Genomic DNA, 13,864 nt, shown 5'->3' on the forward strand with positions numbered 1-13,864 from the left:
CAACTTTATGTTTCCTGCAGTTGCCTGCTATCTCTCTGCAGATTTGCTCTTCCAATTCCTGTTGACTATTGGATGGTCTGTAATACAATCCCACTAATGTGGCCATGCCTTTCCTGTTTCTCAGCTCCACCCATAAGGACTCAGTAGACAAGCCCTCTAATCTGTCCTGCCTGAGCACTGCTGTAATATTTTTTCTAACAAGCAATGCTGCTCCCCCACCTTTCATTCCTCATCTGAAACATCGGAACCCTGGAATATTAAGCTGCCAGTCCTGCCCCTCCTGTAGCCAAGTTTCACTAATTGCTATAACGTCATAATTCCACGTGTCAATCCACACCCTCAACTCGTCCGCCTTCCCCGTAATACTCCTAGCATTGCAATATATACACTTCAGAAGATTTTTACCACAACTCACAACCTTTCTATTAGCGGATTTGCTTGAACTTTTAACATCATTTATTTTCACCCCAGCCACACTGTGAGCTCTGGCACTGTGGTTCCCATCCCCTGCAAATCTAGTTTAAAGCCTCCCCAATAGTACTAACAAACCTCCCTGAAAGGATATACGTCCCCCTGTAGTTCAAGTGTAACCCGTCTCTCTTGTACATGTCCCACCTGCCCCAGAATAGGTCCCAATGATTCTGAAATCTGAAACCCTGTCCCCTACACCAGTTTCTCAGCCACTTGTTCATCCTGCAGAACATCCTATTCTTACCCTCACTGGCACGTAACACAGGTAACAATCCTGAGATTAGCACCCTTGAGGTCCTGCTTTTCAATTTCCTACCAAGCTCTCTATACTCACTCTCCAGGACATCCTCATTCTTCCTTGCTATGTCACTGGTACCGATGCCCACCACGACATCTGGCTGATCACCCTCCCACTTCAGAGTGTCATGCAAGCGATCAGAGACTTCCTTGACCCAGGCACCTGGGAGGCAACAAACCATCCTGGATTCTCTATCATGACCACAGAACCACCTATCTGCACCTCTAACTATCGAGTCCCCTATCACTACCGCTCTCCTCTTTTACCACCCTCCCTTCTGCACTGCAGAGCCAGACTCAGTGCCAGAGATCCAACTACTGCAGCTTGTCCCAAGTAAGTCATCCCCCCAACAGTATCCAATGCAGTATTCTTGTTGTTGAGGGGAATAGCCACAGGGGAACCCTGCTCTGCCTGTCCTTTCCTCTTCCCTCGCCTGACAGTGACCCAATTTCCTGTCCTCTGCTCCTTTGGCGTAACTACCTCCCTGTAGCTACTATCTATAATCTCCTCATTCTCCCGAATGATCCGCAGGTCATTCAGCTCCTGCTCAGTTCCCTAACGCGGTTTGTTAGAAACTGCAGCTGGATGCACTTCTTGCAGGTGTCGTTGTCAGGGACACCGGAGGGCTCCCTGACTTCCCACATCCTGCAAGAGGAGCATTCCAACATCCTGCCTGGCATTCTCTCTACTCTAAATAATCTGAACAAAAAACTTACCGGAACCTACCCTGGCCTCTGCCTGTTCTCGCCGAAGCCTGTTGAGCCAAAGCCGTCCCACTCTGACTAAGTCCGTTCCGACGATGGCCGCTGTGTATGGTGGTCTGCTTTTTAAACCTTGGCGCGCTACGTCACGCGCCTGCGCAGTGCAGACCCTTCTTCTCGAGCAGAGTTTAAAAAAAAACGACTTTTTCTACCCCATTTCTTCACTCTACTGGCTACTGGCTGTCCTAATTTATTTCTTAAACTCCTTCATGTTAGCCTTATAATTGTCTAGATATCTAGCTTTTTGAACCTATGACATTTATTCACTAATCTTTAAGTGCATCAATCGGAACTGCCGCCAGGGACAATTCTCCAATGCCTATAGGTCGATATTGTGAAAATACAACATCAATGATCATGGGCATATTATTCCTGAGTAACACCGTGAAACACAGCAGGGTGCAAGGAGTGATTAGACATCATGTGGGAACGCCTGACTACTGGCCAACAAAGCCAAGTAGAACGTTTTGCAGCTTTTAGTTGCTGAACGCTCCTTAACATTTCGGTGATAGTCTCTGTTAATTTTAAATTGATATAAAATGAATGAATACAATTGTTTTCATAAGTATTACAAAATATTAAAAAAATGGATTTCAATTAAAAAGTCCGAAGCATATAGGAAGAACCGAATAACATACTGGGAGAAAAGTTTAATAGCTGGAGGTGAAGGCCATGCCTCAGAGTCAGTAAAATCGAAATAAAATCTGTCAATGTTCTAAATTCAATGTTGTAAACCTTACAACGATATTGAAGGTGAAACAGAGCGCAAATTGTGATCTGGCCTTCTCTAGTGGAGCGTAAAGTTCATCTGTCTTTCTGAGTCAGGTGAACTGACAGACACACAGCAAACAGACAGATGGACACATAGATTATGTATCATAGATTACGTAGGTCACGTTATCTCACATCATCAGGGGTTAATGACGTTGTAAAATTTACATGTTCTAAGTTGTTCACAGCACTTACCTCGTTTGACCAGCTCTTATCCGCATTTGCGTTGTATTGCAGCGTAAATCTGCCGTTCTTTCCAATGATTCCTGCCATCGGCGGACTGAATGGCGTGAAACAAATTTCATCTGGTTCAGGCGCCGACCGAATTTTATAGCGGTACGTTTCTCTAAGGGATCCATTGCCGCGAACCTCAAGTATACTTGGAAGAAGGTGGGAATCCCGATCAAACTGAAGATTGACATTTGTATTCGGATATTCCAAATCTCTGGTGCAGCAGCAGGGTTCCAAAGCCCAGGAATTTCTGGAAGCAGCTCTTCTGCTCATTGGGCACATTACAACAAAAAGCACAATTATAATCACCAGCAGAATTAAAGAAGTTGCTCCCAAAGTAATTACTATATAGAAACTTAATTGCTGCCTGTTTATCATATCCTGGCGATGTTCACTAATGTCCGGCTGATACGTTGTATCTTCATCAATTACTGTAACAGTTAAGATTGCCGTAGTCGAAAGGGATGGGTATCCATTGTCTTTCACATGAACGGTTAGCTTTTGTTTAGTGGCATCGCTATCTTTGAACCGCCGAACACTTCTTATTTCTCCTGAATTATGTGAAACCATAAAAAGACCCGGGACGGTGGCGTGTTTCAGCTGATAGGAAAGTTGTCCATTCTTACCAGAATCTGCGTCGGATGCAACGATTTTTGTTACCAAATATCCGGGATACGCAGATCGGAGAACATGTAAACTGGCATTGCCCTTTGTTCCGGTTGATAGTATAGTAGGTGTATTGTCGTTCTGATCCAAGACGATCACTTGCACAGATACATCGCTAGAAAGCGATGGTAATCCCGCATCCTCAGCTCGAACGTGAAACCGAAAAGTCTTAAGCTGCTCATAGTCAAATGATATTTTGGAGTAGATATTGCCGTTGGTTAAATTGATATAGAGATAAGAAGATACTGGCAATGACTGTGGTTGCACAAAATAGCGTAAGATATCTGTGAATTCCGATTAATATCAAGATCCAAAGCCGTCACTTTTCCAATGTAACTGCCAGCTTCATTGTTTTCGGTCACGTAGACGGTGTATGAAGGCTGCGTAAATTGTGGAGCATTATCGTTTACATCCGAAACATTGACAGTTATGGTTTTATTGGAATATAACGAAGGCGAACCATGGTCTTTACAAGTCACCGTTATAATATATTGAGGAACTGTTTCTCTGTCCAGTAGTGCACTAGTTACCAGTCTGTAAGAATTTGTAAAGGAAGATTGTAGCTCAAAAGGGATGTTAGGAGAAATTGAACAGTCTATGTCTCCATTTTGATTGGAATCGCGATCTTTGACATTGAGTAACGCTATCAAATTTCCAGTGGGGACATCTTCGTTGACTGTGCCGGAAATAGAATTTATGGTCAAGTCTGGCGAGTTGTCATTGACGTCTGTAATTTCCACCCGCACGTTGCAGTGTGCAGATAACGGTTGCGCACTTCTGTCCTTTGCTTCCACGTGAATCTGATAAGCATTCGTTTGCTCAAAGTCTAACATTCCTATTGTATGAATCTCCCCTGAGTTGGGATTAATAGCAAATATTTCATTTAATCTTGGTTCATTACTACTGCCGAAAGAATAAAGGATCTCACCATTAGTACCCTCATCTAAGTCAGTCGCGTTAAGCTGAATCACTAAAGAATTGACAGGGACGTTCTCCCTCAGACTAACACTATACAGCGATTTCTGGAAAACGGGAAGATTATCATTTACATCCAAAATAACAATATTTATATGAGCAGTACCTGACCTTTGTGGAGAACCGCCGTCAAGCGCGGTCAGTAGTAAACTGTACTTCATTTCTTTTTCTCGGTCGAGAATCTTCTGCAGTACTAATTCGGGTAACTTCCACTTTCCTGTACTTTGAACATTTAAAATGAAAAGCTCATTTCTATTAAGCCGATACATGCGGATAGAATTATTTCTTCCGTCCTGATCATGTGCACGCTCTAAGGGGATATGTGTTCCGGGCATTACCGATTCCGAAATCTCCAACTGAAGTTCCCTGTTCGGAAAAATCGGCGAGTTATCATTTATATCCAGAATCTCAACTTCCACCCGGTATTGTTCGACGGGATTTTCAACCACCGCTTCCATGAGCAGTACACAGTCATCACTTTGACCACATAGCTCTTCCCTGTCAATTCTTGCATTCACGAATAAAAACCCATTCTCTCGGTTCACATTTAAATATTGCATTGATGCGACTGGTAGAATTCTGAATTTCCGACTTGCCAGCTCCTGTATACTCAAACCCAAATCCTTTCCGATTTTTCCGACAAAGGCACCAGGTTTCAATTCTTCAGGAATGGAGTAACGAATCTGCCCGCTAACCAGATTACACACACAAAGCAGAAAGATGGATGATATCTCTGATTTCCTAAGCACGCGGGGGACACTTGTTTGTGTCATTGCTTTTGCAGCATAGATAGTCTAAAACCACAAAAACGTTCACGGTTGATTACATTCTGCTCGATATCCGAAGCAATCCATTCAATAGTGGAAATAAGTCGAGGAAGAGCGATCGCCTGTGGAGAAGAATCGCTTTGTTCCTGCGCACTCCGCCATTACTCTGCTTCTTTTCTCGGGTATTGGGGGATGGGTGGTGGATCACCAGCTGCATTTCACCTCCTTATTGGTAGACAGCGACACAAAGAGTCTCAGCCTATAACTGCACTGAGAATATTAATAAAACTGAACTCTAGTTAAAAACGGTAAAGATTCACATAAAAAATCAAAATGAATAAGGTAATCTTCAAATCGTGTTCTAACGACCTCCGCATATATTTATCCGTAAAGAAAAGCAAATTTTGTCTCTCAGAGGGATATAGTTTGCAAAAAAATGTCAGCATGGTGGCAGGTTTCAAATCCTAAACGCGTTTTCTTAAACACAGAATACTGAAAGTTATTTACCATATTTGAAAACAAGGCAAGAATGAGCTCCCATCTAAATTTCGGACAGGAACATTGTCGATATTAAGGAGGTCCATTACCAACCATATAAATTGTAACTTCATTGTTGAATTTTCGTTGGAATTATCCTTACAGTTGTTTAAATTTAAGTCTTAATTCCTTTGCACAAATTTTAGACACTCTGTTTCCCGTTGAGTTAAGGGAATTGCGAGACTCGTAATTCAGCCACAAATTAAATCAATATCATGCCCCCCAACTAACGTTTTACAATTAATTTCTTCTATTTATATCAAGGGTTTCCAAAACGAAATACGCTTATATTATGAATGAATGTTGCTTATGTAAAGTTACTGCAAGAAATTACAAGCTATTACCACCAGTGTTGCTGGACTAATTCAGTTCAGTCAGAAAGTTATCATCTCATACTGCAATCATCTTCCAAAATAACTCTAGATTTTGGTTTTAATTTGAATGCAGTAAAACAATGGAACATATAAAATTGAACAGTACAGCAGAGGGACATACCTTTCGGCCCAAAATATTATTCCAAACTATGTGAACGATTCACCGAATGCCCAGCTAAACTCATTCCTTCTGCCTCCACAGTTACCATGTTATTCCATATTCTGCACATTCATATACCTATCTAATGGACAGTTGAATGCCTCTATTATATTTCCCCACAGCGCCATTCCACGCAGCATATTCCAGGCGCCCACTAATCTCATCGTACATGCCTATTCCTTCACTCCCAGTGTAGAGATTTATTCGGCACATCTCCTTTGATGCCCACACGCTTTCACTTCATATGCATACATTCTGGATGTCCCCAAGTCCGGCTGCGAAAGGAGGAGGGTTGAGCATAGTGAATACGTACCCACTCCCGTAATAAAACAGAGCAATAGAAAACCCAAACAAAAGCTCCAATGTCCTCGTCCCTGGGAGAGGAATGACCTTCGAATATAGACAATAGACGATAAACAATAGGTGCAGAAGTAGACCATTCGGCCCTTCGAGCCTGCACCGCCATTCTGAGATCACGGCTGATCATCTACTAACAATACTCGGTTCCCGCCTTGTCCCCATAACCCTTGATTCCCCTATCCATAAGATACCTATCTAGCTCCTTCTTGAAAGCATCCAGAGAATTGGCCTCCACTGCCTTCCGAGGCAGCGCGTACCACACCTCCACAACTCTCTGGGAGAAGAAGTTCCTCCTCAACTCTGTCCTAAATGACCTACCACTTATTCTTAAACCATGCCCTCTGGTACTGGACTCTCCCAGCATCTGGAACATATTTCCTGCCTCTATCTTGTCCAATCCCTTAATAATCTTACACGTCTCAATCAGATCCCCCCTCAATCTCCTTAATTCCATCGTCTACAAGCCCAGTCTCTCTAACCTCTCTGCGTAAGACAGTCCGGACATCCCAGGAATTAACCTAGTGAACCTACGCTGCACCTGCTATAGGTTATACCCGGGTATAAATTGAAAGACTGACCCAGGACAGAGGACTGGTGATTAGCCGCCTGCGTTGTATGCCCCAATACGGATGATGGGGCTATGTAAATAGTAAGTCTATTATTAGACATTTCATTCAGAGGAGAAAGATGTTTCACTTCTCCTCCATCTATGGCTTTCCCGTTGTTATAGCATAATGTAATCATTATTATATTATTATGTCATCAAGTCATTCTCTCATATAAATTTCTAAAATATACGCGGCTGATCGTACTTTGAAAACTGGTGCAGTTTTTTTTAGCTAGTGGAATAGCTCTATAGCCAATAAAAGAAGAGCCGCCAAAATCATTGAATCCATCGGATAGAGAAAAATGTATTGATAGTGACAACATTCCGACTATGGTACTGAAAGTTTGTATTCAGGATATCGCAATGTCCCTGTTCAAGCTAGTTTTATATGTCCACCATTATGGTATTTACTGAGAAACAAGGTAAAATATACTTCCAGATATGATGTGTTTCAAAATATCAGGCCTCATTTTTGTAGACACTGTCTGCTCAAGCACCCTAGTCTCCATCCTCAGCAAATTGACTGAAGTGGAATTTATAGTGCATGCCGTTGCTTGATTGGACTGTGTCAGGAGCAATCAGCTTCAGTCTTTGTCGTAGTTTATAGTAAACATCGATAAAAGGGATGGATTTCAATCTTTAGTCGATCGACAAAATGCTTCTCATCCCAGGCTGCATTTAACCGAAAATTGCTAAAATAATCACGGAGAGAAGTTTCCGTTACCACAAATTAGGGTAGCACAAATCATATGTTTTAAGTATGCAGGAGGACATTCATTATGTCCCAGTCATTAATTCTGGCCTTAATCTGGCTCTCCTCTTAGGTCTTCTCTTCTCCTCACCTGCCTGTAATCTTCCCGAAGAGCGTCTCCTCCTTCCTTCTCTCCCATTGTCCACTCTTCTCTCCTATCAGTTTCCTTCTTCTGCGTAACTTTATCTTTTCTATCTATCTCCTCCCAGCTTCTCCCCTCCTCTAACCACCATCTTGCCGCTCACCTGGCTTCGCCCATCACCTGCCAGCTTGTACTACTTCCCTTCCACCCACCTTCATATTTTGATTTCTTCACTCTTCCTTTCCAGAGCGAATGGAGAATCTCAGCCCGAAACGTCGACTGTGTATTCCTTTATTCCTTCCATAGATGCTGCCTGACCTGTTGAATTCGTCCAGCATTGTTTTTTTTTGTGTGTATTGCTCTGGATTTCCAGTATCTTCAGAACCTCATGTGTCATTTGCCGGAGTCCAGCTGCTAATATTTGATGCGATTAACGTCATTAATGATCTCATTGTCATTCCTACAATAGTGTTCCGATTTTCATAATACTGTACTACACAATGCGACGCCCCGGGATTATGAATTCGGACACCAGGATGCTGCGGCAAAATGGAAAGTATAGTAGGCAACAAGTAGCCATTGAATATATATTATTGAAGCCTCAGGCGCAGCAGCGACACTCACAGGATTCAATGCAGCATGTATCTGGTCAAACGGCTTTTAAACATCTTTTTTTAAATCTGCGGAAAAATGATTAAATGGACGTAGTGCATAAATTTTATTTCTGAGATCCCAAAAATTGGTTTGAATATTGCGTAAAACAGGATAAGCTGTTAGAAAATAAGATAAGGCAAAATATAATAAAGTACTGCAATAATAATTTCAACAAACATCGCCATCTATTCCACCGAGGAAAGACATTTGAGCTGAAAAGGACATTTAAGTATCAAGCAATTGAATATGGAGTCTGCGACGTGGAAGTTGAGAACAAAGGGTTCTCCATCCTTCATCTGAGTGTGTGAGATGGACCGAGAGCTGAAGTCTTGAAAGTCCCTTTAACGACATGACTTGGGGAAACGAGGATTGAGGGAAAATGGATAAATTTTGGAGTTATGTTATTTCGGAAAAAGATGCGACGGAGCAACAGATACTTAGGCAATCAAACGAGCTCTTTTCAGGAAGCAGAATGGGAGGAGACTTGTTCGAGATTGTTGTATGTGTAGGTTTGCAATTGTCATTGCATTACTCCATTGGAAACTTTGGAGTGAGAGGCTAGGCACAGTCGATTCTGACCTCTATCAGGTCTCTTCCTAGTCCTTGACAATGTGTAGGCATAACATTAAAAGGGAGGGGTGGCATGAATAGATAGTTGACCACAATTTTCCGCACTCTCTGCTGTGAGAGGCGAGTACTCGCTTGCTAAACATTCCTATAGATTTCTGCGAAGTGACTCATTGATGAAAAGTTTGTTTTATCTGAAATGTCGGAACAAAGAGCGAGTGCATGACTAGATAAATGTAGCTCTACCAATGTTCCATATGTTGATGCTATCCTGGAATGCGTGACCTTAAATTAATACCAACAGCTCAATTTAAAATTTCATTTCCTTCAGGCCTGACGCACATCGAAGAAAAAAGCCTACCAAATGCGTTGTAATAGATAGGGAGGATCATCATATATAGACGCTCCTTAATTCTGTGAGGTAGGGTTAGTGCCGGAAGTTCACGGGAGCTGTAACACCAACAGGATTTCTGTTGACATCATGATTTTATCTCATAAGTTTCTGTTATTTAGTAATCACTCTGCTTTCAAATTATCTAGAAGTTTATTTGACTTCCTGAATCAAAATCCCAAAATGTCATATAGTACATTGAAGGTAATTTCAAAAACGTATTGTAGAATGGGGATGATTGACGTTATTAGTGGATAATATACTATGGAATTTAAACGATAACTTTGCTTTTGAATCCTCATTATATGAAAAATTACGCAATAAAGGAAGAACACGTTACATTGCATGTTTGCACAGAAAGGTAGATCACCATGTAAGATCAAACCTATGTCTCTGAATACCATAAATAAACATGTGGAAGAAGTCGCACATTCCTACTAAACACCCCCTCCCTTTTTAATCACGTAACGCCACGTGATATCACAGTTTATGATGGGCCATTTTAACATGAATATAATGTCAACACTATACTTAAGCCTTCATATTTGTGCTTTTTATTTTATAGTAAAATGAGAGTTATTTCAAAAACTGTTGCACAAACGTGTTGGCAATATGTCCTAAAGACTCATTGCACCTCCTGGCGAAATAACTTGCCAAACTAAATCGATATATTCCTTATTTATCTTTGTTTATTCTTTTCCCCGTTCATTTATAACATGTCAATTACAATGAACAGATGCAAAGCTATTGCAGAATGTTCTAAATTGCTTCAGATGGAAAACGAATAACTAAGACAAAAAGTAGAAACGGCTAATCTGTGACAAAATGTATTGAGGAAATCGCAACTATTGCGAAGTTCACTGTCCATTGCTGCTGTTAAGTGTTAAGTAATTACTTCAGCAATGCCTACACTTTACTGCCATGATCCTTTACTACATTCCTCGGTGCTCCTCTAATAACACGATGACAATCAGGATCTGTTCAGGCTACATCAAAGAGTCGGTATCAGTATCGATATAAACTCTATTGGTCTGTTTCTTTTACTCAGCGGATAACCACACTCCGCAAAGATGTACAATCAGTACATCAGATAATTAGAGATTCGCTTAATAATTATTAAATATTACAAATATAAAATTAATGAAATGCTGCGGACGCGCAAAGTAATCGGACTATATGTAGAAGCTAATCTACTTCTTTGACTTAGCGACATGTTTCTCTGCTTTAATACTGAGGCCATACCTCTTGAGTGCAGTACTCACCTGATCTAAGCAGAACTTCCTCTCCACTGGATGCTCCTGCAACAGTAATCCGGGTTTATTGCCAGCAATACTTGCCATCTCTGGACTGTATGGGGTGAAGAAGAAGTCGTATGATTCAGGGGCTGACCGAACTTTATAACGGTATGTGTCTGTAAGGGATACATTGCCGTGAACCTCAAGCACACTCGGAAGAACGTGGAAATCCGGCGTAACGTGAGGGTTGACATTCGAATGCTGGCATTCCAACTCTTTGATACAGCAGCCGTCAGCAAAGCGGCAAACACCGCCCGAAACAGCGCTGCTGCCCAGTGGGCAAATTGCGATAACCAAGACGATGATAACCAGCAGCAGAACAAAAGATGTTGCTCCCAAAGAAATTATTAAATAAAAACTTAACTTCTGAGTTCCTTTTAAATCTTGGCGTGGTTCCTTAAAATCGGGCTGATATGTTAAATGTTGCTCTATTGCTGTCAAAGTTAAGGTAGTCGAGGCAGAAAGAGCGGGGTAACCGTTGTCTTTCACCTGGACAATTAATTCTTGTGTGGTGACGTCACTATCTTTGAATCTCCGAACACTCTTTATTTCTCCTGAACTATGTGAAATTATAAAAAGACCTGGATTACTGGTCTGTTTCATTTGAAAGGAAAGTTGAGCGTTCTTACCAGAATCTGCATCGGAAGCAATGATCCTCGTTACCAGATATCCTGGATCTGCAGATCGGGGCACATGTAAAGTACCATTGCGCGTCGTTTTCCAGGATATTATGGTCGGCGGATTATCATTCTGATCCAAGACAATCACTTGAACAACAATGGTGCTGGAAAGTGATGGTAATCCGGCATCCTGCGCTCGAACTTGAAATTGAATACTTTTGATTTGCTCATAATCAAATGACCTTTTCGAGTAAATGCTGCCATTGTTAGAGTTGATATAGAGATATAAAGATGCCGGCCCTGAATGAAGGTCGCTCTCTACAATGGAGTAAGACAACTGAGCATTTCGGCCAATATCGAGATCCAGAGCAGTCACTGATCCAATATAACTGCCAGGTAAATTGTTTTCCGTCACGTAGGCCGTGTAGGTAGGCTGCATAAAGCGTGGGGCATTATCATTTATATCTGAGATATTTACCACAATTGTCCAGTTGGTATGTAATGGTGGGATTCCTCGGTCTTTGCAAGTCACCATTATTTTGTGTTGAGGTGCACTTTCACGGTCTAGTGCTGTATTTGTTATGAGTCTATAAGAATTACGAAAGGAGAATTTTAGATCAAAAGGGAGAGTAGGTGAAATAGAACAGTCGGCATACCCATTGTCATTGGAATCCTTGTCCGTCACGCTGATCAACGCGATCAAAGTTCCACTCGGAATATCTTCACTGACTGTACTGGAAACCGAAGTTATAGTCAAATTGGGAGCATTGTCATTGACGTCTGTGATTTGCACCTGCACGCTGCAGTGTGACATTAGTGGTGGCACGTTTCCATCTTTGGCCTCAACATCAAACTCATACACATTTGCTTCCTCGAAATCCAAACTTTCTTTCAGATGTATTGCTCCGGTTGCTGGATTAATCGCAAATATCTCAGTTATTCTTGGTTCATTGTAATTGCTGAAAGAATAAATAATTTCTGCATTTTTTCCCACGTCCAGATCAGTTGCTTTTAGCTCAATCAGTAAAGTATCCGGTGGCACATCTTCCTTTACGCTAACTGTGTACAATAAATTGTCGAAAACGGGAGGATTGTCATTCGTGTCCAAGATAATAATAGTCACATGAGCGGAACCTGATCTCTCTGGGGATCCGCCGTCCAGAGCTGTAAGTAACAAGTTGTGCCTCGATTGCGTTTCTCGGTCAAGAATGTTGTCCACTACTAGTTCGGGAACTTTCCATTTTCCACGATTTCGTATATCTAAAACAAAATGCTTATTTGGCGTAAGATGATACGTAGAGACTGAATTATTTACCGCATCTGCGTCATGCGCACGCTCCAGCAGAAAGCGAACTCCACGAGTGGCCGTTTCTGTAATTTCTAAGTGAATTTCTTTGTTCGGAAAGCTTGGAGAATTATCATTTATATCTAAAATTTCGATCTCCACACGATACAGTTCCACGGGATTTTCAGCTAAAGCCTCTATGAGTAATGTACAACTATCACTCTGTCCACATAGCTGTTCCCTGTCAATTCTTGCATTCACAAATAAAATCCCATTCATAGGATTTACATCCAGATATTGTTTTGTACCGACCGATACGATTCTAAACTTACGTCTTGATAGCTCCTCTACGCTCAGTCCCAGATCTTTTCCGATTTTTCCGACGAAAGCACCGCGTTCCAGTTCTTCAGGAATGGAGTAACGAATCTGCCCGAAAACCATATTCCACAAACAAAGCAGAAAGACGGATGATGTCGCTGAATGTCTAAGCACACGAAGAATGTCTGTCCCTGCCATTTCAAATGCAGGGTGGATTTTCAAACCTCAGAACCTGCTCTAGTTGATGAAATTCTGGTGCACTTCCGAAATGCAGTAGTCAATGTTCGAAATAAGCTGAAAATTGAAAATAATTTGCAAAGCTGGTTTTCTGCGTTCGTGCACTCTCCGCCATTATTCAGCTTCTTTTCCCGAGCATTGGGGGATGGGCGGTGGATCCCCAGCTGCATTTCACCTCCTTATTGGTAGACAGCGACACAAAGAGTCTCAACCCATAACTGCACTGAGAATATTAACAGAGTGGAACCCTAGTTCAAACCATAAAATTGAAAAAAAAAGCTAAAACAAGTCATGCAAATCTGTTAAAACTCTGTACGAGTGATAGAAGTAATTCTTGAATATGTTTTTCATTCTGACCTGCATTTATTTGACTGACAAGGGATAAGCAAAATTCAAAATGATGTTATACTTACTATAATTTACAAATAATAATTAAAATGATCTTTTAAGTCTTTTGCAGGTCTAATGAAAGATAATAGAATGTCCCTTAAATTCGTAAGTAAAATAACCCGTTTTCCCTCTGGCATAAAACACGCAGTTGCCATTGTTGTGCAGTTTTTTGAGGAGTATTTTTTTCTCACATTTGCTCCGGTCTTCCATTTGTTTATTCTTGTCACTATATTTGCTGCTTTGGTTCTTGATCTGGATGGATACTTAAAGCAATGATCCCAGCTTTGTTGAATTTT

General features: G+C 41.4%; 1 protein-coding gene across 1 annotated transcript in view; it reads right to left on the reverse strand.

Moving 5' to 3' along the window:
* The window catches only part of LOC134349872 (uncharacterized), a 343,283-nt gene extending 330,144 nt beyond the window's left edge, over positions 1 to 13,139 (reverse strand). The window contains 3 exon segments of the mRNA XM_063054837.1: positions 2,497 to 3,464; positions 3,467 to 4,967; positions 10,686 to 13,139. Of these exon segments, the coding sequence (XP_062910907.1) occupies positions 2,497 to 3,464; positions 3,467 to 4,967; positions 10,686 to 13,139 (4,923 nt within the window).
* Positions 13,140 to 13,864: the final 725 nt, after the last annotated feature.

The sequence above is a fragment of the Mobula hypostoma genome, chromosome 7, assembly GCF_963921235.1.
Source record: "Mobula hypostoma chromosome 7, sMobHyp1.1, whole genome shotgun sequence".
NCBI classification, from domain to species: domain Eukaryota; kingdom Metazoa; phylum Chordata; class Chondrichthyes; order Myliobatiformes; family Myliobatidae; genus Mobula; species Mobula hypostoma.